At 41.8% G+C, this 26,584-nt stretch overlaps 1 protein-coding gene across 1 annotated transcript in view; it reads right to left on the minus strand.

The window, feature by feature from the left end:
• The window catches only part of usp44 (ubiquitin specific peptidase 44), a 52,927-nt gene that overhangs the window by 23,102 nt on the left and 3,241 nt on the right, over nt 1-26,584 (minus strand). Inside the window, exon 2 of the mRNA XM_060843050.1 lies at nt 13,801-15,259. Coding sequence (XP_060699033.1) covers nt 13,801-15,204 — 1,404 coding nt within the window. The 5' untranslated portion in view covers nt 15,205-15,259. The remainder of the gene's footprint in view (nt 1-13,800; nt 15,260-26,584) is intronic.

Consider the following 26,584-nt stretch of genomic DNA (forward strand, 5'->3'; position numbering starts at 1 on the left):
CTTGTTTTGTTGAACTGAAATAAACAATGCATATGCATGTTCTGTTATGGACTAGGCCAGACCACTCAAAACATTAAGTAGGCAGCTCCAACCACAACTTGGCAATTTATTTCAGTAAGTGTACAGTGAAAATTATCCGCAGTAAGTTAGCTAAGTTGACTACCAGATTTTAAAACAGAAAATATTATTCACAAAATTACACAATGAAACACAAAGAACAGAATAAAGAACCCATTCAGAACTCAGTCTATCCAAATGAACTTAATTATGCTGTTCCAAATATATACAACAGTCCCAATAAGCAAACCCCTTAAAACACAGTAAAAGTGAAACAAAGGTTTACAGATCGAAGTTAGAAGGGCAGAAGGAGAGACAGAGATTAGCAGCCTGTTTCCACACAGCTCCACAGCTGAATCTGACTAGTTCTGGACTGAACTGCTCAGCTAGAGAGCTGGCCATGCCCTCTTGACTTATACAGGTTACTTCTAGAAACATAAAAGCTTTGGCCTAAAAGACCCATTTGTTTACATATAAACAAAAGAGGCCTTTCATCTCTGCATCAAACCCAGCTGTTTTGGAGCCCAGAGTCTTTAAGACCCCTCTGAAAAAAAACCAAAGGACAAAAGAAAAGGAACAGCTTTTCAAAAAAAGGACCAGCTTTATGACAGTTATATCTACAAAGCCCAGGGCCCAGCATATTGAACACAAGTTGAACGAGCTGTGAGCCCAACAAACAATCCTAAACTGATTAATAATTCTTCACATACTGAGTAAATGCTGTGTAAGCGCTGAATCAGAGGAATATGGGAACACAAGTAGGCAATTCAGCTTAGACCTGCCTTGCCTTTCAATATGATCACAGCTGATTGAACACTTCAATGTCTTACTCAGACCGTCCCCATAACCCTGAAGGTCACTGGCAATCAGAAATCCATCAATTTAAACATATTTAAAGACACAGTTTTGACAAAGGTACAGAATTCCAAAGGTGCACAGCCTTTAGCAAAGAAAAAATCCTCGTACGGGACCAAAATTAAGCCCCCGGTTCTAGAATCCCCCACCAGGGGAAACATTACCTCCATCTATTCTGCCTGCCCTTTAGCTATTTTGCAAGTTTGAATAAGATCACTGCTCACTCTTTAAGCCTTGAGAGAATACAGGTGCAACTTACCTAATTTCTCTTCATAGGTCAGTCCTAACCATCCCAGGAACAAGTCTCATTTACTTTTGTTGCACTCCATCCTGTCAACAGCAATGTTGTCTTTCCTGAGATGTGGAGGTCAAAACTACACAGTACACAGATGTGGTCTAACTAAGCTCTGATACAACTGGAACAAGACTCCACTATTCCTGAACCCCATTCCTCTTGCAGTAAAGGCTAACATGTCAATAGCCTTCTTAACAGTTTGCTGCATTGACATATTAGTATTTAGTGACTGATCAACAAGGGCACCTAAGTCTCTCCGCGCATCTCCACTTTCCAATCTCTAACTATCTAAGGAATACTCTGTACATATATTGGTCCTATCAAAGTGGACAATTTTAACTTTCCCACATTACATTCCATCTGCCATGTTCCTGCCCATTCACTAAAACCTATCCAAATCTTCTTGAAGCCATTTCATACCTTCTCAATACACATCATCTGCAAATGTGAAAATATTACAATTGGTTTCTACCCCCAAATCATCGACACACTGACAGCTGTACTCATCCTTGCAGTACCTCATTAGTCATTGTCTGCCAACATGAGAACAATCCTTCCTTTGGCTGACCATGTCAAGCCAGTACATTACCTCCTATCCCACATGATTGAATATTTTTCAACATGAGGGACTTTATCAAAAGCCTTCCAAAAATCCAGGTATACTCCATCCATTGGCTCTCCTTTATAAATTTTGTTGGTAAAAACTTAAAAAAAAGTTTGTCAAGCATGATTACCCATTCACAAATCCAGGTTATACCCAATTAGAACATTACCAGATACATGTCTATTCATAACACCCTTTACAATAGATTCTAGCATTTTCCCTACTAATGTAAATCGACCAGGTTTGTACTTTCCAGTTTTCTCACTCCCTTAAATATTAGTAAGACATTTGCTTGCTTTCAATAAGTAGCCATCATTCCAGAATCTCTCAGAGTTTGGAATGTAATCACCAATGCATCAACTAGCTCTGTAGCAAATATTCGAACGCAGATGACCAGGTCCTGGGGGATTTAAAAACTTTCAGCTACATTAATTGCTCCAGTACAGTAATCTTACAAATAATCATTTCCTTTAACTCCTCATTCATCCTAATCACTTGGATCTCTGATTTAAGGAGATTTCTTGCATCTTTTTCAATGAAAAAGAGACAGTAATCATTATCTTCAGCAGTTAACTGCGATACAACAATATCCTCATCACAGACACTACAGCTGAAGTCAGGAGAGCCTGAAAGACCTCTGCTTTTTTTCTCTTCTGTGGGTCCAACCAGATCCCCCTCCACTGACACGCTTATTTGCCTGGCAAAACTGATCCCCACCCTCCACCTTTCATTTGATTCTTCTCACTTCCTACAAACCAAAGGGATACCTATGGGCACACAAATGGGCCTGAGCTATGGCTGCCTCTTTGTAGGTTTCGTGGAACAGTCCCTCTTCCAAAACTACAACAGCACCTTCCTTCACCTCTTCCTCTACTATATCGATGACTGCATTGATGCTGCCTCATGCTCCAGTGAGGAGCTCAAGCAGATCATTAACTTAGCCAACATCTTCCACACTGCCCTCAAATTCACCTTGACCATTTCTGGCACCTTCCTCCCCTTCTATAGGGCACTCAGTCTCCTGAAACTGATTCACCAAGAATATCCATTTCAAATTCACTGACTCCCACAACTACACCTCCACTCAGCCAACCTCCTGTAAAAACACTATCCCATATTCCCAATTGCTCCACCTCCGCTGTATCTGCTCCTAAGATGAGGCACTCCACTCCAGGACATTCCAGGTATCTTCCTACTTTAGGAACTGTAATTTCCATTTCTCAGTAATGGAGACTGCCCTCAATCGCATCACCTCCATTTGATGCACTTTTGACCTCAAACCTCCTGCCCCTGCTCCCTCCACCCAGCCCCCTCCCACAACAAGGGCAGAATCCCTCATCCTCCCATATCACCCCACCAACCTCCAAATCCAGCGCATCATCCTCCGACATTTGTCACCTACAATCAGACCCTCCCATCCAAAAAAAATTTCCTCCCCCACCCCGTCCACTTTCTGCAGGGACCACTCATTCCACAACTCCCTCGCCAACTCTACATTCTCCAACACAACAGGTACCTTTCCATGCAACCGCAAGAGGTGCAACATTTGCCCCACACCCACACACCTCCATCCAAGACCCTAAACAACCCTTCCAGATTCTACAGAGATTCACCTGCACATAATCCAATCTCATCTATTGCTCCAGACATGGACACCAAACATCGACGCGGGGACCAGTCGGTGTAGCATCTGCGCTCTACACGCATTATCTACCCCGACCTTTAGTTGCCATCCACTTCAATTCGCCCGGCGACACGTCCATCTTTCCCTTCCTCCACTGGCAGAGAGGGGCCAAATGGAAACCAGAGGAACAACACCTTATATTTCACCTGGGAAACTTACTGACCAATGGCCTCAACACAGACCACCAGTTTCAAAGTCCCTTCTTCCCAACCCTATCCTATGTCAAGCCCCATCCCCCCCTCCTCACTTCCCTGACCGATCCATCGTGCTACTACCTGTCAGCACCACCCTTCCCATTGACCAATCACAAAAACCCCTTACTTGCATCTACTTATCACCATCACACTTATTCTCTCTAGTCCCGCTCCCCCTCTCTACATACTTTTGGATTCCCTCCCTCTCCCCAGTCCTAATGAAGGGTTTGACCCAAAATATTGACTTCCCTGCTCCTTGGATGCGGTCTACCCTGCTATGCACTTCTAGCTTTGCATCTGTTGACTCCAAGTTCCCACATCTGCATCCCTTACCGTCTCAGTCACTAACATCCATGCAGACAATAACTTGAGGAGAGTCACTATAGACTGGGCTTGCTATTAGGGTTAGCAGCTGGAAATTCCCCAAAGAAATAAAAGCACTCTTAAAAATTCAATAACTTTGCTTATCTCAAATAACTAATCTGGATGGTTGCCTCAATCCATTGGATCTTTATTGGCTGCTGCTGTCTTCTTGATCACACACAGCATTTCTCTAAGAACATGGCTTACTTATAAAGGGAAAATCTTCCATGGCTGAAGCCAAGTCAATCTTGCATCAGAAAGCAGAACCAAACATTTACTGAAGTAAAATACCTAGACTTGAAAACTCTAAGTATTGAGTTTGATTGTATTGATAAATACTCCTTAGCATTCAGACTGATTATAGAGGTCTGAGTCAGCCATTTCATACTACAGCCCACATCAAGATAGATATGGAACACAAATAAAAAAAGGTAGCCTTTTTGAGCCTATTCATAACACCACAGTAAGATGATGAAGGGTTATGAGGAAGAGACGGGCGGCACGGTGGCACAGTGGTTAGCACTGCTGCCTCACAGCGCCAGGGACCTGGGTTCAATTCCCACCTCAGGCGACTGACTGTGTGGAGTTTGCACGTTCTCCCCATGTCTGCGTGGGTTTCCTCCGGGTGCTCCGGTTTCCTCCCACAGTCCAAAGATGTGCGGGTCAGGTGAATTGGCCATGCTAAATTGCCCGTAGTGTTAGGTAAGGGGTATATGTAGGGGTATGGGTGGGTTGCGCTTCGGCGGGTCGGTGTGGACTTGTTGGGCCGAAGGGCCTGTTTCCACACTGTAAGTAATCTAAAAAAAAAATCTGTTACGAGATATGTCTGGCACACAGTCAGCCCTCATTGAGCTGGCTCTACGGAAATATCTAGGGAAAATGGGCAGATAATAAGCATATCCAACCACTTAAAAAGCTAAGAGCCTCGGGTGGCTGACTGTGTGGAGTTTGCACATTCTCCCAGTGTCTGCGTGGGTTTCCTCCGGGTGCTCTGGTTTCTTCCCACAGATCAGGTGAATTGGTCATGCTAAATTGCCCATATAGTGTTAGGTGCATCATTCAGAGGGAAATGGGTCTGGGTGGCTTACTCTTCAGAGGGTCGGTGTGGACTGGTTGGGCCGAAGGGCCTGTTTTCACACTGTAGGGAATCTAATCTAGGGCAGCATGGTGGCCCAATGGTTAGTACTGCTGCCTCACAGCACCAGGGTCCCAGGTTCAATTCCAGCCTTGGGTGACTGTGTGGCGTTTGCACATTCTCCAATTTCCACAGTCCAAAGATGTGCAGGTCAGGTGAATTGGCCATGTTAAATTGTCCATAGTGTTAGGTGCATTAGTCAAAGGGAAATGGGTCTGGGTGGGTTACTCTTCAGAGGGTCAGTATGGACTGGTTGGACTGAAGGGCCTGTTTCCACACTGTAGGGAATCTAAGAAATTGCACCACCTCCTCTAAATCTGCTCTGAACAGTAAGACCTGGCTTACAGTAGCATTAAAAAGTAATATTGGAAGCTTACAGGTTGAAGAGGGAGGAAGCCCAGGCCACTGAAGAGGTGTTAGTGAAAGTACAGGTAATGAAAGTATGAGATGAAGAATATTGAAGCAGCTTCAGAGCACAGGGGTCAACTGGTTGTCAAGGCGTAGAAAGCATGTCCAAAATATGCCTCAAGCACAGTACCCTCCAAAATTAGGCTGGGCTATGTTCAACTTCAATAGGGAACACAAAATATCCAGAATGGACTCAGAAGATTTCTCCAAAGTGGTCTGTAACTTCTAAAAATCAAATTAAAAGAAAATGGTATTGTGGTACATTTAAACATCTGCTTGATGACGCCAAAGAATTTAGGAATGCTACTGAAAAATAAAGACAGAAAAGCCAAAATACGTGTGTTCTGGTGAAATTAGTTTGGCTCTTGCACAAGATTATTACTCAAATATACAGATGGAAAATTAGAAATCGATTAAGTTTAAGATGAGCTTGCTTGTCTAGACAAGTGCATGACGAAATGCATTGTATATTGTGGTACTAACCTACCCACGCTTCTTTAGTTTGTCATCTGGTTGCATGTCAATGCATAAGTGATGACTGAGCAAGCTCACAAACAAGACTGGCATCATGTCAGAGTCAGGAATTGCCACTTTGAAAGGTTAATATAGTAACAGTCCCTCAACAATATAGAAAATACTATTACTTCAGGACTCACTTGCGAAAAGAATGAGTGACATATCTGTCTCTGTATGTAAATAGCCTCAAATGAGCTAGACAGGCTCCAGTGACAGGGATTTAAACAAAAGAAAAATCCATGTTTCATGGGGACCATTTCAGGATGGTGTCCCAATCAATAATACTGAATGCTACCCCTTTAAATGGGTCACATTTACATCCCCAAGCTGTAACAAATGACTTCATCACAATTTAGATAGCTTTAAGGCAATATAGTTCACCTTAGTGTGACTAATCTTATCTTAGTAGGGACTAGGAAGAAAGGATAAAAAAAACAAGAAAATTACCAGTCTCTTATTAACAGCTCACCCATAACATTTGGTAAAAAGTGCACATGCAGAAAACACGTCAGAGTTCGAGTGTTAGAAACAAGGCTTCAGCTCAGTTGGTCCATGCTGACGTTTAAGTTCCACATGAGCCTTCACAACCAGCTTCTTCTAATCAAAGATATTTCACAGTGTTGTTAAGGAACAAAGTACACATTTTGTGCTGTGAATATTCTCCTAGTCACTTAGTGTTAAAAGTTCCAATGTTCTATCTTCTGAAATGAGTCACTATTTCCTAGAGTTGAGCCTTACTGCCTGAATAAATTGCAGAAGTAGCAAGGGACATTCTTTGTAAAGTGGTTTTGTCATTAGGATTTGCCAAGTAATAAAACTTGGATTTACAGTGGAGGTTTTCACGACCTTAAGATGTCCTAAAGCCCTTTGAAGTCTTCAAGCTTTTAAGAAGTATATTCACAATAGTATAGGGCAAGATAGCTTCTGAGTTAGTAAGAATGCTCCTCAAACCTACCCAGAAGCTCCCTTACAGGTTCAACATAAGTTGACTCCCCTGCATTACTGCAAATAAGAAACACACAAGACATCTAAAAGATCTGCACACTTCAATGTCTGGGCCACACACTGGGAACAGAGAATGTTAGGAACAAGGTGGAGCACTGTTAAACTATAATGCTCTGAATGACTTGCTGTCCATTCACAATTGATAAGAACTACAAAGACCTATCTTAGGATGCCAGAGCAATGCAGCATTTATTTATTACTATACAGAAAATAAAGATTTGCCTGAATCTTGTCTAAACCTACTCAGAGGAATCAGCAACAAGAATGAACTTGATACAGGTGTCTTTAACAGTACCAGGACCAAGAACAATCTGGCAAATATATCAGGACTCAGTAAGTGTCTCTTCTCTTTTCGCAGATAGGTGAGCATTTATTCAAATGTTAGGTTTGCACTTAAATAGCACATTTTAAGAACAGTATTTCAAAGTACTTCAGACACTGGGCAAGGCTGATACTCTAATGAGAGGTGAGACTGTTTTAAACACAGGCATGAAAATCACAAATGTTAACTTGTCAGACCAACAGTCAAAGTAAGTTATGAAGACAGAAAAATAATGGATATGTGGCATGTAATGTAGGATAGAGTAGACACACAAGCTTTGAATTGTCTAAGTTGACAGATATAGAATGGGAGGCGAGCTAATAAAATACTGAAGTTAATCAAGTCTGAAGGTGACAATGGTATGTATAAAGGTTCCTGCAGACAATGAACTGAGACAGAGGCAGATTAAGTGATGAAAGTAGGTCCTTCAAAAGGTATAATGTAGAATCAGAAACTCATCTTAGAACAGGATTTCAAAAGGATCCTTTCAACCCCAAGGTGACTGTGGAAGGAAATACAATTTTGTGCACATATTTTGAGATGAGCTAAAGACAATGACCTTGATTTAGCTGGGGGAAATAGCTCAATCACGATCAGATATCAAATTAGCAGTCTGACAGAAATTATTGAAGATGGGGTGAAAAGCAAGAGCTATATATGGAGGTCATCCTTATGGCAAGGATATCATGTTGAAGATGTTGTGATTAGGGGTGGGTCAAGAAGCAGTGGAACGAGACTGTGGGTTCAAGAAGTTTCGGGATAGCTGTGGAGAAAACGGGAACAAATTACAATACCAGAGACAGGAAGGGAAGCTGAACGCCTAGGTATTTAAAGGGAATGGATGGGATGAACTGCAGATGAGTTAACTCAATCACGGGAGTGCAAACAAGAATAATGAATGCTCATGGCCAGACAGGAGGGAAACTGGGGAGGCAGAACATTCTCAGTTTGTTGGTCTTTATAGTAAGGCTTTACTTCTGTAAAGCCGCCTTCCTGCTATTGTATAGAGTAATAGCAAGACTGCACCTCAGGTATTACGTACAGTTTTGATTTCCTTCCCCAAGGAAGCATACACTTCCATAGAGAAAGTGAAACAATAGTAAACCAGATTAAATTTCTGGGATGTAGATCATCAGGTCCTGGTAATTTGTCAGCCACTGACTCCATTGATTTTCCCAGTACCATTTCCTTACTAATACTCATTTCCTTCAATTCCACCCGCCCATTACAGCCTTGGTGCTCTAACATTTCTGGAAGGGTTTTTCTGGTTTCTTTTGTGAAGACTGAATCAAACTATGTATTCATTTCTTTGGTGCCAATTATAATTTGTCTGGCTTCTGATAGTCTTTACTAGACATCATCTCTTCACATATTTATTGAAACTGACTGGAAACACTCAAAGTTCCGTTCAATTTCACATTAGTATTCTCCCCTGTTAATCAAACATTTGTCCTCTTTTGCTCAATTCTAAAATACTCCCAATCCACAGACTTCCTGACTTTTATGGCAATTTTATTTATCTTCACTTCTGATCTAACACTACCTAATTTCTTTTGTAAGCATGTTCAGAGCAAACTTTTTAGATTAAAGACTAAGGGTTAAAAAAAGCAGAAATATGGAATTGAGAAGGAGGATCAGATGTGACCACATCGAATAGCAAAGCAGACTCTGAGCTGAACAGCCTACTCCTGTTCCTGGTTTCTGTGTTTCTACCACCTACTTAAGAAAAAAAAACTTCAAATGAAAGCAAAAATTCATACAGCATATGACAAGGGTCCTGACTGGCCAGACAATGGCTGGCATGGAAATGCAGCTGGAATTCTTTTTGTTCCTTTGTGGCTATCATTGGTTGGGCCAAAATTTGATCCCAGCTGCTGCAGTCCTTGGGTGTAATGACAAAGAGCTGTTCGGAAGGAAGTTCCAGGGTTTTGACACAGCGGCAATAAAAGGAACAATGATATAGCGTGTAGTTAACAGATTAAATTCAAACCACACAAAGTCAACTGAATGAACACAAGATGTAGGAGAAACTCAGCAAGTCCAACATGAACTCAGCTCTGTGAAGAGAAACAGTGTGGAGTCCAACTCTTTCAGCCTTGTGCCTGCAAAGAATGTAGCTTCTAGCATTAAAAATGGAATCACACTTGAGTTGAACTTTGAAAGTCAAGTGCTTAAAGGCAGTTAAGTTGGTATATTTCCAACCTTACAAGTTCATGACTTTCAAAATTCCCCGGAAACATGGATGTTTGAGGAACCTCGCCCACCCTCTTAACTCCATCACCATCTTAATTCCTAAAGATAATGTCAGCTAGACAAAAGAAAAGCTTTATTGTTCCAAAAGACAAATTGTGGAATAATAGGAAAGTGAACACTGATTTAGAAAACCCACTAAAACCAGAAAACCTTAGATCTCTGCAATTCCTTTGTGGGTCTGAGAACCTAGGGAACAGAAAACTATGCAGATAAAACAGAGAATGAGTGTACAAGGGCAGAAGTAGTTAGTTGGATTTACACTAAAAGTCAGTTAAGGAGAGAGAGGACAGAGTCAGATGTACAGCATGGAAACAGACCCTTCGGTCCAACCCGTCCATGCCAAACAGATATCCCAACCCAATGTAGTCCCACCTGCCAGCACCAGGCCCATATCCCTCCAAACCCTTCCTATTCATATACCCATCCAAATGAGTCTTAAATGTTGCAATTGTAGCAGCCCCCACTACTTCCTCTGGCAGCTCATTCCATACACGTACCACCCTCTGCGTGAAAAGGTTGCCCCTTAGGTCTCTTTTATATCTTTCCCCTCTCACCCTAAACCTATGCCCTCTAGTTCTGGACACCCCACCCAGGGAAAAGACCTTGTATATTTATCCTATCTATGCCCCTCAATTTTGCAAACCTCTATACGGTCACCCCTCAGCCTCCGACGCTCCAGAGAAAACAGTCCCAGTCAGTTCAGCCTGTTCCTGTAACTCAGATCCTCCAACCCTGAAAACATCCTTGCAAATCTTTTCTGAACCCTTTCAAGTTTCACAACCTCTTTCCGATAAGAAGGAGGCCAGAATTACAAGCAATATTCCAACAGTGGCCTAACCAATGTCCTGTACAGCCATAACATAACCTCCAACCCCTGTACTCAATACTCTGACCAATAAAGGAAAGCATACCAAACGCCTTCTTCACTATTCTATCTACCTGCGACTCCACTTTCAAGGAGCTATGAACCTGCACTCCAAGGTCTCTTTGTTCAGCAACACTCCCTAGGACCTTACCATTAACTGTATAAGTCCTGCTAAGATTTGCTTTCCCAAAATGCAGCATCTCGCATTTACCTGAATTAAACTCCATCTGCCACTTCTCCAGTGGCCCATCTGATCAAGATCTTGTTGTAATCTGAGGTAACCCTCTTCGCTGTTCACTACACCTCCAATTTTGGTGTCATCTGCAAACTTACTAACTGTACCTCTTATGCTCACATCCAAATCATTTTCTATAAATGATGATAAACAGAGGACTCAGCACCGATCCTTGTGGCACTCCACTGGTCACAGGCCTCCAATCTGAAAAACAACCCTCCACCACCACCCTCTGTCTTCCACCTTTGAGCCAGTTCTGTATCCAAATGGCTAGTTCTCCCTGTATTCCATGAGATCTAACCTTGCTAACCAGTCTCCCATGGGGAATCTTGTCAAACGCCTTACTGAAGTCCATACAGATCACATCTACTGCTCTGCCCTCAATCTTCATTGTTACTTCTTCAAAAAAAAACTCAATCAAGTATGTGAGACATGATTTCCCATGATAACATCAAAATTAAACAGACTGAAAGTGAAACATAACAATCTAGTAAGCACAGATTTGACACTTTGTGGTTATTCTTAGCATTTTACAGAATTACTATCATACTAATAAAGCTATTAAGGTAAGTAGTAAATACATTACAGGAATCTAGACAATCATCCCAGGAGAAAAGAGATTTCTACAATCTTCTTCGGAGTTAAATCAGTCTAAGTTTCAAGGAATGGCCACATTGTAGATAATATTTGATACATCTTTCACAACTCCAAGTGTGAACCCATCCAAGCAGGTGTTCACACTGTCACTGCACAGACCATCCCTTATTGAACACACAAATGAAACTGTTACTAGAATAATGTAAACCACCCGCTCATCTTTCTCCACCTTCTTGAAGTTTATGATAACTATTGACCACATGATGTTCTATTATAAAGCTGTTAGTACTGCCTTGCCTGCTTCCATTACTCTACATCAATGCATCTCCTATAAAGGCTTCTCTCTACTCCACGACCTTTAGACTCCCCTTAAGCATTCCTAAGCTTTACCTACAACGGGTCATTTGTACACTGAAAGTTCAGCTCTAACTCAGCATCAAGAGAGTTGGTGCTCAGATGAACAGATTTTTTTTCTCCCACCAATTAAACAGTAGAAAGGTTAAAGCCATTATCTTTAGTGTCCATCACAAACTCTGGTAAGGTTTTCTGAAATAATCATGGGGCAGGTGGGAATGATATCAGTGTATTTGAAAGGACTCTACAAATGAAAGTCAGTAAAAAGCAGATCATGCTTGGTTAGTTAGATTGAATTTTTCAATGAAGTAACACATTAGACTGAAGGGACAAAAACTGAACTTGTTCTGAAGAAGGGTTACTGGACCCAAAACATTAATGCTTGCTTTCTCTCCACAGGTGCTGCCAGACCTGCTGGGTTTTTTGCAGCAATTATGTTCTTATTACTGATTTCCTGCATCTACAATTCTTTTAGTTTTTTTTGTTTAGTTTGAACAGGAATTTGCAATGGATGATGTCTATATGGAAGTTAAGAAAGCATTTGGCCAAGTGTCACTGATTAACAAACAGACGCTGAGGAAGTAGGAGGGTCAGCATCCTATTAGAACAAATAAAATTGCTTAAGATCAGGAAACAACAAGTCATGATCGCAGATCATTTTCCAGACTGGTGCATGGGTTAATGCTAAGATCACTTTATTTTTGAAATTTCCAATGTCACAGTTAATGCTAAACTTGGAGGTATGATAAAGAGAATGGCACCAGTCAACGGCAGCAGGGCATGGATGGGTGAGCAGCATGAGCAGCTCAGTGACAGATGGAGTTTAACTCCGAAATGGGAATGATACAATGTGGCAGGACAGATAGATATATACAAGACATTAACAGTGCAGTTGTAAAGACTATGCAGAACCTGGGAATTCATGCAGACACATTTTATCGGGGAAATCTTGAGAGCAAATAGAGTCATACAGCCACAAGACAGAATCAAGTATACAGCAAAAAGTCCGAAGCTATTCAGTCAATCACACTTGGGGCATGGAAGCATTTGATCTCTCAACTCCAATATATGCCTGTCCTTCCATAATCCTCGATTCCTCTGTCAATCAAAAATCTACCTAATCCATGTATAAATTCGGTGATATTACTTCACTAAATTTCCAGAGAAAGAATTCCTGAAACCAACAAATCTCATCATCACAATCTTAAAAAGGAAGGTCTCTTATTCTTAAACTGTTGTGCCTTTCTGGTCTCCTTGACAATAGAATCCCTATAGCATGGAAACAGGCCATTTGGTCCAACATGAGGAAACAACCTACCGGTATCCACCCTATCAAGCCCCCTCAGGGGGTCCTAAGTTTGAATATTAGGAGCACAGCACTGGGGAGCAGGATTAGGCCATCCAAGCTACACCACTACCTGTGCTAGCATTCAGAGAGCTACCCATTTAAAGTACTTTGTTCTATCCCTCCCATAATTTCCCTTTTCTGACATTTAATTGCATTTCAAAGGCTACATATTGCAATAGCCTGAACTGAAATATTTAGTACGGAGAGACTTTGTCCTCAAAGAAAAGACCACTTCTTCAGACTTCAAGGAAACAAATCCTACCTCTGGATAGTGATGATCAGCACAACCCTGATTACGCTCCCTCATTTATTTCAAAGTAAACAGAGCCAGCTAAGTTCAGCAGGGACTGGAGAATTTTCCAGGGATGATAACTCCTGACAGTGAACAGTTCGTCTTTCACTGCTTGGGACTATAGTTTTATTTTAAAGACTCAGCCTTGACTCAATATGTCCAACATTAATAATGGCAAGTGGTGATCAGAGGTTATACACGCTCAGCAAAATCTCAGGGCTATTTTCTTGTGCAGCCTCAAGTTATTGAATTAGGAGAGTAAAGAGAGGAGCAAAGTGAATCAAAATGTTGCCATTGTTGCAGAACTGAAATGCAAGATTTTAATTATGATTTCTGAAATTAATTCCATACTGCATTCTCATTTGTCAATAAACAGAAAATGCCACTATAAAGCCTTGCTCAGTAATACGGCCATTACCTGACTGAGTAGTTGTCCATGGAAAATGGTGTTAACCACAGTCAGAACTTTCCTGATTATCTGTTGCTGCGATATGGGGATCGGGGCTGTGCACATCGTTTTTGCAGCTTCCAACTCCTGCTGGACTTTATCCAATAGCTCACACAGGAATTCTTGAGCATCCTGTTGGGCATATCCACGGAATGTTGGGATCAGTCGCCATACACAGTGAAGCATAGCAAAGGGAGATACCAAAGCCCACTTGCCAGACCACATGACCAGAAAAAGGGTGTGGAGTTCATGACACAGAGAGATGTGCTTCGAGCTTGGCTCCTTCAACTGGATTAGCTCCCTATTTCTGCTACTTGATGCTCCCCCACTCAATCCTTCAGAAAGACTGGGTCGTCTCAAAATCTTATCCTCATCTATCGAAGATGTACTTGAATTAATATCACTAACCAAATATTGCTGGTTCAAGGGCCTTGTTTTCCCATTTGCTGTACTAGCCAGCAGCTCCTGAGTTTGACTCAAATCAAAATGCAAGAAACACTCGCAAAATATTTGCAGATGACTTAGCACTTGCAGAATGGAGTTCATATAGCAGGTATTTCCTAAGTTTCTCAGTCCTGTCACACCAGGTGTGACTGTGGGTCTCCGTTTAATAGGAGAATCACCAATTTTTTTCAATCTAACTGCACTTGACGTAAGGGCAGTTGTTACAGCTGGATATTTTGCTGGTGATCGTAGAGGTGCCGGGTCACTAACTTGAGAGAGTTCGTTTAAACGGGAACTTTTGCGTGGTGGTGCACTCAACAACTCGGCATGTAGCCGCTGCTTTAGCTCTTGTCGCCTTTTTCTGGCTTCTTCCCTTTTCAGTTCAGCCTCTTCTTTTAGCCGTTCTTCTTCAAGCCTCAGTTTTCCACTGCTTGTCAGAGCGAACCAAGACTGGAACACCTTAGACAAAAGCAGTTTACGGCGATGCCAAAGTGCAGTGAACATCCTATCCTCATTTCGCAACTGTGCCTGTGCACAACCCCGAGAAAGATAAGTGTCATCACTTCCTGCCATTGACCGTAAAGTCCTACCACTTCGAGTTGTACAGTCATAGTTCTGGCTCTTGATCGCACTTAATGTGCTCCTCAACAATTTGAGATCACCTGTTGCATTATCATTCAGCACATAGTCATCACAAACATAACAAAATACATAAAATTCATTTACTTCCAAGGCTACGGGGTGTTTGCTTTCCTGAAAATGTTTTAGTGCATGCTCTTCATTATAGCGCCCACAGGCAACATGTGAACAGCTGAGACATGCCCACATCGACTCTGTAGTATTGCAGTCCACACAATGCCATTTTTGGGGGTTTAAGATCGAATGATCCTGGGCAAGCCGAAGCCGCCCTACGTGCTTGCATTTATCCATTGATTTTGAGTGATATCATTCTCGGAGATACATGACAAATATCCAATTTGTTAACCTGCAAGATATACAAAAGAGAGGATAATGAGGATTAAGTTCAACTTCCACAAGCAGGAAATGTGTGGCACAACTTGTTAGCATTACATTACCAAAATGCTAAGGTAAAAGTACAATTGTTCCACGTGGAAATATGATCATCCTCAACACTGGTTCAATAAAGAGTGCAGGATGGCATGTCAAGAATAGCACTAGGCCTAGCTAAAAATAAGGTATCAGTCTAACAAAGCCACAATTTAGAACCATTTGTACGCCTCCTAGCAGAGTGCTTTAGGGAACATCTCTGGGACACCCGCAACAGTCAACCACACCGCCCTGTGGCCCAACATTTCAACTCCCCTGCCCACTCTGCTGAGGACATGGAAGTCCTGAGCCTCCTCACCACTGTCCCCTCACCACCAGACGCCTGGAGGAAGAACGCCTCATCTTCCGCCTCGGAACACTTCAACCCCAGGGCATCAATGTGGACTTCAACAGTTTCCTAATTTCCCCTTCCCCCACCTCACCCCAGTTCCAAACTTCCAGCTCAGCACTGTCCCCATGACTTGTCCTACCTGCCTATCTTCTTTTCCACCTATCCACTCCACTCTACCCCCGCCCTATCACCTTCATCCCCTCCCCCATTCATCTATTGTACTCTATACTACCTTCTCCCCACCCCACCCTCTTCTCATTGATCTCTCTACCCTTCAGGCTCTCTGTCTGTATTCCTGATGAAGGGCTTTTGCCCGAAACGTCAATTTTACTGCTCCTCAGATGCCACCTGAACTGCTGTGCTTTTCCAGCACCACTCTAATCTAGACTCTGGTTTCCAGCATCTGCAGTCATTGATGTACAAATGGTTCTAGGTAAAAACAAACAACAGAATTAGTACACAATACACCAAGTTAAACAGTCCCGTAGCTAACAGATTAGATCAAAACTCCTCAATCCTGTCACATCAATTTGTAAATTATGGTGGGCAATTGAACTAACTTGTGGAGCGCGGGGGCTCCTCAAACTTCCCATCCTCAAGTAGTGCAGGAGTGCAACACATATGTAGGCAATTGTTCTGTAGCATATATCTTCAGTACAAGTCCTAGTCATGCTGCTCCAGTCCAGCTACAACAGAGGCATCTCCCAAATAATGTGGAAAATTGCCCAGGCACGTCCTGTCTACAAAAAGCAAGTCAAATTCAACCTGGCCAATTACCACCTCAACCAGCTTGGGTCCAAACATATGAAAAACAGCAGAAATCCATAGGTGAGGAGAGTGATAACGCTGACATTGAGGCCAGATTTGACTGAGTAGAGCATCAGGGAGTTCTAGCAAAACTGTAGTCAATGAGAATCATGCCTACAGCTACAGCACTAGGGGGTAAACATATCAGACCCAGAAAATTTTTGCAGGGTAGAGTCCTAGACCCAATCACCATAAGCAGTTTCATCTCTAGCCTTCCCACCATCATAAATCAGAAGTGGGGATACTCAATGACTGCATAACGTTCAACACCATTGTAAGTCTTTCGACAGAATCTGCACCTATACCTGGGCAACGTCCAGGTTTGGTCTGAAAAATGGCAAGTAACATCCAAACCACAACTCACAGGCAATGAACATTTCCAACACGAAACAATCTAACCATCTGCCCCAACATTCAACAGCATTAAAAAATGTTACAAACATATCTCTCTACAAGTGTGGTGCGAAGATTTGTAGCTCGGGTGCTTGTTGTTGTGGTTCTGTTCGCCGAGCTGGAAGTTTTTGTTGCAAACGTTTCGTCCCCTGGCTAGGCGACATCATCAGTGCTTTGGAGCCTCCTGCGAAGCGCTTCTTTGATGTTTCTTCCGGTATTTATAGTGGTCTGTCCTTGCCGCTTCCGGGTGTCAGTTTCAGCTGTCCGCTGTAGTGGTTGGTATATTGGGTCCAGGTCGATATGTTTGTTGATGGAGTTTGTGGATGAATGCCATGCCTCTAGGAATTCCCTGGCTGTTCTCTGTCTGGCTTGCCCTATGATAGTAGTGTTTTCCCAGTCGAATTCATGTTGCTTGTTGTCTGCGTGTGTGGCTACTAGGGATAGCTGGTCGTGTCGTTTCGTGGCTAGTTGATGTTCATGAATGCGGATTGTTAGCTGTCTTCCTGTTTGTCCTATATAGTGTTTTGTGCAGTCCTTGCATGGTATTTTGTAAACTACATTAGTTTTGCTCATGTTGGGTATCGGGTCCTTTGTTCTAGTGAGTTGTTGTCTGAGCGTGGCTGTTGGTTTGTGTGCCGTTATGAGTCCTAAGGGTCGCAGTAGTCTGGCTGTCAGTTCTGAAACGCTCCTGATGTATGGTAGTGTGGCTAGTCCTTTTGGTTGTGGCATGTCCTCGTTCCGTGGTCTGTCTCTTAGGCATCTGTTGATAAAGTTGCGCGGGTATCCGTTTTTGGCGAATACCTTGTATAGGTGTTCCTCTTCCTCTTTTTGCAGTTCTGGTGTACTGCAGTGTGTTGTGGCCCTTTTGAATAGTGTCCTGATGCAGCTTCATTTGTGTGTGTTGGGGTGGTTACTTTCATAGTTTAGGACTTGGTCTGCGTGTGTTGTTTTCCTGTGTACCCTTGTGGTGAATTCTCCGTTCGGTGTTCTCTGTACTATCACGTCTAGGAATGGGAGTTGGCTATCCTTTTCTTCTTCTCTCGTGAATCAGATTCCTGTGAGTGTGGCGTTGATGATCCGGTGTGTTTTTTCTATTTCCGTGTTTTTGATGATTACAAACGTGTCATCGACATATCTGACCCAGAGTTTGGGTTGAATTTGCTGTAGGGCTGTTTGCTCTAACCTTTGCATAACTGCCTCTGCTATGAGTCCCGAGATTGGTGATCCCATGGGTGTTCCGTTGATTTGTTCGTATATCTGGTTGTTGAATGTAAAGTGTGTAGTGAGGCACAAGCCCAGTAGTTTAAGTATGCCGTCTTTGTTGATAGGAGGCGGAACCTGTTTTCTGTTCTGTACGTCCAGTAGGTTGGCTATTGTTTCTCTGGCTAGGGTTTTGTCAATCGAAGTGAACAGTGCCGTCACGTCGAATGAGATCATGGTTTCTTCTTTGTCTGTGTGTATTCCTGATGACGTCCAAGAATTCCTGTGTTGATTGTATGGAGTGTTTGGATCCGCTGACCAGGTGTTTCAGTTTCTGTTGCAGTTCTTTGGCCAGTTTGTACGACGGTGTCCCTGGTAGTGATACTATGGGTCTGAGTGGGATGTCTGGTTTGTGTACTTTAGGTAGTCCATAGAATCTGGGGGTGTTGTTGCTTTCAGGTTTCATTCTTTGTAGGTCAGCTTTGGTTATCTGTCCGTTTTTTTGGAGATTCCTTAGTGTGTTATTTATTCTATTGGTGAGTTGTGGTGTGGGGTCAGATTCCTTCATTTGGTAGGTGTTGGTATCTGCGAGTAGTTGTTGTGCTTTTTTAATGTAATCTGATTTATCTAGGATGACCGTCATTCTGCATTTATCTGCTGGTAGTATGATTATGTTCTTATCGTTTCTTAGTGCTTTCAGTGCTTCCCTCTCCTTGGTGTTGAGGTTATGTGTTTGTCTTTTTCTTATCATCATAGGTACGACCGTTTGTCTCACTGTTTGTTGTGTCTCTTCTGTCAGTCCATTGTTCCTGAGTGTGCATTCTAGTGCTGCTAGGAAGTCTGCTGTCTTGGCATCCCTGTGGTTGTAGTTGAGTCCCTTGGCCAGTATAGTTCTCGTTCCTTTTGAAAAGGGCCACAACACACTGCAGTACACCAGAACTGCAAAAAGAGGAAGAGGAATACCTATACAAGGTATTCGCTAAAAATGGATACCCGCGCAACTTTATCAACAGATGCCTAAGAGACAGACCACGGAACGAGGACATGCCACAACCAAAAGGACTAGCCACACTACCATACATCAGGAGCGTTTCAGAACTGACAGCCAGACTACTGCGACCCTTAGGACTCATAACGGCACACAAACCAACAGCCACGCTCAGACAACAACTCACTAGAACAAAGGACCCGATACCCAACATGAGCAAAACTAATGTAGTTTACAAAATACCATGCAAGGACTGCACAAAACACTATATAGGACAAACAGGAAGACAGCTAACAATCCGCATTCATGAACATCAACTAGCCACGAAACGACACGACCAGCTATCCCTAGTAGCCACACATGCAGACAACAAGCAACATGAATTCGACTGGGAAAACACTACTATCATAGGGCAAGCCAGACAGAGAACAGCCAGGGAATTCCTAGAGGCATGGCATTCATCCACAAACTCCATCAACAAACACATCGACCTGGACCCAATATACCAACCACTACAGTGGACAGCTGAAACTGACACCCGGAAGCGGCAAGGACAGACCACTATAAATACCGAAAGAAACATCAAAGAAGCGCTGATGATGTCGCCTAGCCAGGGGACGAAACGTTTGCAACAAAAACTTCCAGCTCGGCGAACAGAACCACAACATATCTCTCTACACCAGGGCTTCCCAAAGTGATGGTTGGGATTCCAAATGCTAACATTTTTGAGAAGCTGAATTACTGAAAAGCTGAAATTTCAGGACCATGGAGTTCCAAGTTAGCAATGGCTTCTACAGAGCTTTATGCCCTCCTGTCTGAGGTCCTCCCTTTCCACCATCCACTCTATCATCAGCCACGAATCATACAATCTTCAAGTTTCTAAACGCTCCAAATCTATGCCTCTATCTTTGTGTCTATTTCTCCACCTTTCATTCTTGATTTCTCTCCAGCTCTCTTTCACTTTTCTCTCCTTTTGCACTGGTGATGAGCAGACCCAAGGCTTTCCGGATAAAGTTTGTTTTTTTAAATACCAGCCATGGTATATTAGAGAAAAAAAATCAGCAACATATATCTTGAGGGCAGTAACACAAAAGGCAAGTACTTGTTTTATAATTATTTTTGTTTCAGCAAATAATTTAAACATGCTCCCAGTTCATGTGTGTGTGTTTCAGGCATTCTTATTCCAAAAATCCAGAATCCTCCAAAATCCAAAATGATTCAGTCCCAGACATTCTGGATTGGATTCAAATTCAATTAGGCAGCTGTAGAAGTGGTAAGAAATAAATATGTCTGACTGTAAATAAGTATTAGACTTAGAAACATTAAAATGGAGTTATCAAAAAGCAATAAGAATAAAATGCAATGTTTTTTAACATAACTGCTAAAATGCAACTGTGTGAATAGACTATCAGAATCAACTTCAGACTCAAGAACTGAAATTCACCAATGATAGTCCAGTTTACTAAACATGGTGAATACAAAATTAAATATGCTATATCAGAATTGAGCAACAGACTAATCTGACAAGACTTCTGCATAAATCTTAGCTTTTAAACCCACACAAGGAACTCAGCGGGAAGTGGTTCCATAAAGGTCTGTAAACTGTACACGGATGATACTGTGGAGAGGAAACAGGAAATGTGCACAATAAGTAACATGCAGTTTCAAATTACTCATGACTTGTGCCAGGAGGAGTGCTATGGAGCACTGAACTTACAATGGTCAAAGATTTGAGACATGCAACATGAATGTCAAAATTCAGCTCCAATACTCATGTGACCTCCCAATGCACCCATGATGAACCAGAGGTTATCGAAACTCTGCAGTCTATATCCTAACTTACAGCAAGTTCCACTCACCCACCATCCATCTGCACCGTGACCTACACTGACTCCCAAGCCAGCAACACCATCGAAATTTGCATCCTTGTTTTCAATTGTCGAGTGCACAAACAATAAGGCAGTAATAGCATGGAATTTCAATTCTTCTAGTAATAGGGCAAAAGGCACAGGTAGCACAGAATTCTTAACAGACAGGTTAAGAGCAGTAGAAGGCTATTCAACCTCTTGAGCCTGTCATGCCATTCAATAAGATCATGGCTGATGTGACTAATCTACATTCCTGACTCCCCTTTCGCTGTCTTGCCCATCAGGTATCTACCTATCTCTAATTTTAAAAGTTTCAAAGACTTTGTTTACACTACAGTTTGAAGAAAGTTCCAAAGACTCATGAACCTCAGAAAATGATTCTCCTAAAGTGGGGGACCCTTATTTTTAAAGAACAACTCTTAGTTCTAGACTCTCCTAGAAGAGGAAATATCTGTTCCACATCGATGCTGTCAAGGCCCTTTAGGGTCTTATTTGCTTAAATCAAGTCACCTCATTCTGCTAAACATATGCATACACTCAAAAGCACAGTTTTTGCCTATACACAGAAAACCTAAAGACGATGGACAGTTCCAGCTTTAGTTATAGGAACAAAGTTGGTCAGGTAGGAGTATCGTCAATGGGACTGTATCTTTGTCACAGTGATCAGAATTGAGTTTGGTTTAGCGCAGTTGTGAAGGCAGAAGACAGAACAAGTCAAAGCTTTAAACAGAGAACAGACCAATTTTAATAAGGTATAATTAGGCAAAGTGGTCTGGAATCAGCTCCTGGAAGGTAAATTAGTGTTAGAGCAGCAGGATATATTCACTGAAGAGATAGATGCTGCTCAGAAATATATAGCCATGAAAGACAAAGGCAAGACTCCCAAATTTAGATCCCACCTCCACCATAGATGTCAAAGAGAATATAACATAGGATAAGAATGTTTGCCAGATGAGAACATCTCAATACAGTTGAAAGCTTAAAATAAAGAAAACGAGAGTTAAATTAAAACATTTTTTAAAAAAAAATTTTAAAATCCAGCATGAAATTTACTGTCAAGCAAAATCAAGGCAAATACAAAACTCAAATATATAAAGAGCATGTTAGGGATCTGACTGCAGTGATAGCATCCCTACCCCTGAACCAGAAGGTCAAGATTCAAGTCCCACCTGCCCCAGACGCATGTGATAACGTCCCTGAACAGACTGAAAAATATCTATAAAGACCAAAAAGATAACTAATGGAAGAACAGAAGAGATTAGAGACTATGTACCCTGAATCTGTCTTCACAAATGAAGGCAGATAACGCAGATGTCATTGTTTGAAAGTGTGAAATACTGGAACAGCATAAACATTAAAAAGTTTATCATCTTTGGCTGAATTAAATGAATCCCTAGATGCTAAGAAAAGCAAGGGACACTGGGATAAACTGACCGTTGTTTTCCAACAATCCTTGATAACAGGGTGAGTGGCAGAGGATTGATGAACAAGTAATATTGTTTAAAAAGGAAGGGATGAACGAAATAATTAAGTGGCAGTAAGTCTAGCCTCGGTAGGTAAATTATTGGAAAAATCTAAGGAACAGAATAAACCTTCATTTAGAAAAGGACAGATTAATCATGGACAGGTAGCATGGATGTGTTAAAGAAAGGTCACGGTCAAGGTGACTTGACTAAAGTATGAGGAAAGGGCTCAAGAGAAAGAAACTCTTGCTGTGTTTAACAGTACTAGGAGATACATTTTAAGTGTTGCAACCTACAGGGCTATTGAGCAAGAGGTGGAACATAGATTTGGGTTGTCTAGTTCTTTTAGACTGGCTTGTGCAAGATAGGGGGAATGACGTTCTTCAATCTGTGAATCCCACCGTGGCCTCAGCACTCCCTATTTCAACAACAAACCCCATTTCTACAATCAATATCCTTTTTTCCCTTCTGTGCACAGCTGTTCCATACAATATAGTGTCTTAAAACTGCTGACATGCATGCATCTTCTGCATGGCTCATCCCTGATCTTCACACAACCATGCTTTGAGGAAACATCATTGTCAATATCACTGTCCAGCATCTTTTACATGCTGGATGCGCATTTCTCCACCAGTGACAACTGCTCCTTCATCTCGCTATGCTATGGAAATACAAGTTTGACACATGGCACATTAAGTGATTTGGGGTCATGAAGGAATGCAGCAAATGCACCACAGAGGGTGATGGTGGAGGATTGTTTTTCAGGCTGGAGACCTGTGGCCAGTGAAGTGTCACAAGGATCAGTGCTGGCCCTCTACTTTTCATCAATTACATAAATGATTTGGATGTGAGCATAAGAGGTATAGTTAGTAAGTTTGCAGATGACACCAAAATTGGAGGTGTCGTGGACAGTGAAGAAGGTTACCTCAGATTACAACGGAATCTTGATCAGATGAGCCAATGGGCTGAGAAGTGGCAGATGGAGTTTAATTTAGATAAGTGTGAGGTGCTGCGTTTTGGGAAAGCAAATCTTAGCAAGACATATATACTTAATGGCAAGGTCGTAGGGAGTGTTGCTGAACAAAGAGACCCTGGAATGCAGACTCATAGCTCCTTGAAAGTGGAGTCACAGTTAGATAGGATTGTGAAGACGGCGTTTGGTATGCTTTCCTTTATTGGTCAGAATACGGAGTACAGGAGTTGGGAGGTCACGTTGTGGCTGCACAAGACATTGGTTAGGCCACTGTTGGAATAATGCATGCAAATCTTGTCTCCTTCCTATCAGAAGGATATTGTGAAAGTTGAAGAGGTTCAGAAAAGATTTGCAATGACGTTGCCAGGGTTGGAGGATTTGAGCTATAGGGAGAAACTGAATAGACGAAGGCTGTTTTCCCTGGAGTGTCGGCTGCTGAGGGGCAACCTTATAGAGGTTTACAAAATTATGAGGGGCGTGGATAGGGTAAATAGACACAAAGTATTTTCCTTGGGGTCAGGGAGTCCAGTCCAGTCTAGGTTTAGATGATGGGGGAAAAGATATAAAAGAGACCTAAGGGGCAACTTTTTCAAGCAGAGGGTGGTATGTGTATGGAATGAGCTGCCAGAGAAAGTGGTAGAGGCTGGTACAATTATAACATTTAAGAGGCATCTGATTGGGTATATGAATGGGGAGGGTTTGGAGGGATAGGGGCCTGGTGCTGGCAGGTGGGACTAGATTAGTTTGAGATATGGACAGGTTGCCATGGACAGGTTGGCCCTAAGGGTCGGTTTCCATGCTGTATATCTCTACAACTGTAAATGAGTTTACAATTTTTTCCACCGTGTCAGGTCAGAGTCAGTAAACTTCACAACACAATACAACAGCATGAGAGATAAAACAAATGAAAACTAGCTATGAACCAACATACAAAAAGTGGAATTTTGATAATGTTTAAATTTATCTCTTACAAATCAAGTTAAACTGCACACATAGCAAAGGAGTTTCAAGACATTAAGCAAAACACTCCCATTCCCTTTTGAGGTTCTGTAGGCATCCTTGTTCTGCAACCACCCAGTATAGTCTATCACCCCCAACACCCTGTCCTCTGAACACATACCTCCTTTACACCTCTCTCTTCTCACCCAATTAACACTCCGTTTGACCTGTCATTTAACCTGTATTTGATCCAGCCTTTCCCAATCATTTTTTAATGGGAAATACTTCCAAACTAGTTTTAGCAAACTCAAGTGCTCCTCAGTTATGTAGTAGGGCCTTACAACAACCTAAAATGATTGCTATCAAGTAGAAACACACGAAATTTGACTGATGCAGGTGACACTCTAAATAGACAACAGCCTGAAGATAACTGGGGAGAGAAGAGGACAACAGAGGAGAGAGATGGGAAGCTCTCTTACACAGACTTCTGACCCTATGGTAGGCTAGCTTATGCAATGGGAACAGGTGAGTGAAATAAAAAGTCTTGCATTTCAATAGCATCTTTTGCAGCTTCAGAAAACTACATTTTTATGTAGCATGTTTAAACACAGTAACATAAAAGCAGGATGAGGTCAATCAGCTCCTCAAGCCTGCTCTGCCATTCTAGATCATGGCCAATCATATACTTCAGCACCAGATTCCCACTATCCCAAAATCCCCCATCTGATCAATTAGAAATCTATCAAACTAACTTAAACTTGCATAATGACCGAGCTTCCACAACCCAGGGACGGTATACTAAAGATTCACCACAAGGAAATTCCTCTTTGTCACAGTCCTTATCTCTTATTTGGAGATGTGTTCTCTTATTCTAGATCCCACAGCCAGGGGGAAATACCCTTTCTGCATCCATGCTGCCTATTTATACAAGGACATTTATTAAGTTTCTATGAGATTGCCTTTCATTCTTCTAAACTCCAGATAACACAGGCCCTGTCTCCTCAATCTCTCCTTGCAGGACAGTCTTACTGTCCCAGGAATCAGTCTGGTGAAATATATTCCCCCGATAAACATATCCTCTCTGCGGCAAGAGGACCAGAACTGTACCCTCATGAATGTTCCAAACAATTAAAGACCTCTTTGATCCTGTATTCAAATCCTTTTGGGATAGCCCTGTGTGAAAGTCAGCATGATTCAGGAATTAAATTTTAATCCCATTATTTTTTCCAATTCTGGTTTATTTTAAAATAAATACTCATTTTTTCACTTCCACATACTCACAGGACTCCTTATTTCAGGGAGACTTCCTGTATTGCCCTCATTTGGGGTCCATTGCTCTCTGCCCTATTTGGTCTCTGCTTATAATTGTTAAGATGATGTGGGTGTACTTTAAGAGAGTTAAAAGCAGCAGAACTACCGGACAGAGCGCCAAGTATTCTCAATAAAGGTAACAGTGTAACACTTGGTCAAACAACTCAATTCGCTCCTTGCCTGGAGTAAAAAAACATACTCAAATTAGGCCAATCAGTTTAAATTCTACCCCGAAAAATACCACCTCCAATCCAGTTTGGATTTAGTATATTGACAATCTAAAAAGCCAATGATGCAATCCAATGCTTTGGGGGTATAAGACCCAGGAAAATTGAACAGTTGAGAGGAGAACTACCAAGACCAGCATGTAAACAGACTGCTTGAAAAATAGCTCTCTTTTCAATCTGTAACCTGTGATGACCAGAAACCCCGAAGAGGAGCAAAAGACAACACAAGAAGATCCAAATAGAAGAACCAAAATCTGCCTGGTTTTTAGATAAGTAGTCTTGTTTTGTAAATCTTAATTGGGAGTTTTATTAGACTAGTATTATAGAAGGGAAGGTAACAGAGTAAGGAATTGTAAATGGTTGTCAGTTAATCATTCTGTTATACTTTAAGAAATAAAGTGGCTAATTTTTACTTTAAAAATAGTTCTTGGCCACTCGAATTTTTATAATTACTGCACGGGATAAATCTTTTCTGTGTTGCTGATTTTAAATTAAGGAGGGTTTTCCCCCATGTCGGAACATAGTGGACTGAAATTTGTCACTGCCAATCTTTTTCTTTTTACATACCGACAGGATTTTACAATGCATTTTGTTTCTTGCTATTTTAGTCATATCTATTCTTTTTACTACTTTGCTACTTTCTTAAAATTCTGCTAAGCCGCAAGCTTATAACTGTTTTTGGCAACAATATAAACCTTACAAGATTATAAGATACAGCACCAAATTGAGGCCATTTAGTCCA

This window comes from Hemiscyllium ocellatum, chromosome 23, assembly GCF_020745735.1.
Source record: "Hemiscyllium ocellatum isolate sHemOce1 chromosome 23, sHemOce1.pat.X.cur, whole genome shotgun sequence".
NCBI lineage: Eukaryota > Metazoa > Chordata > Chondrichthyes > Orectolobiformes > Hemiscylliidae > Hemiscyllium > Hemiscyllium ocellatum.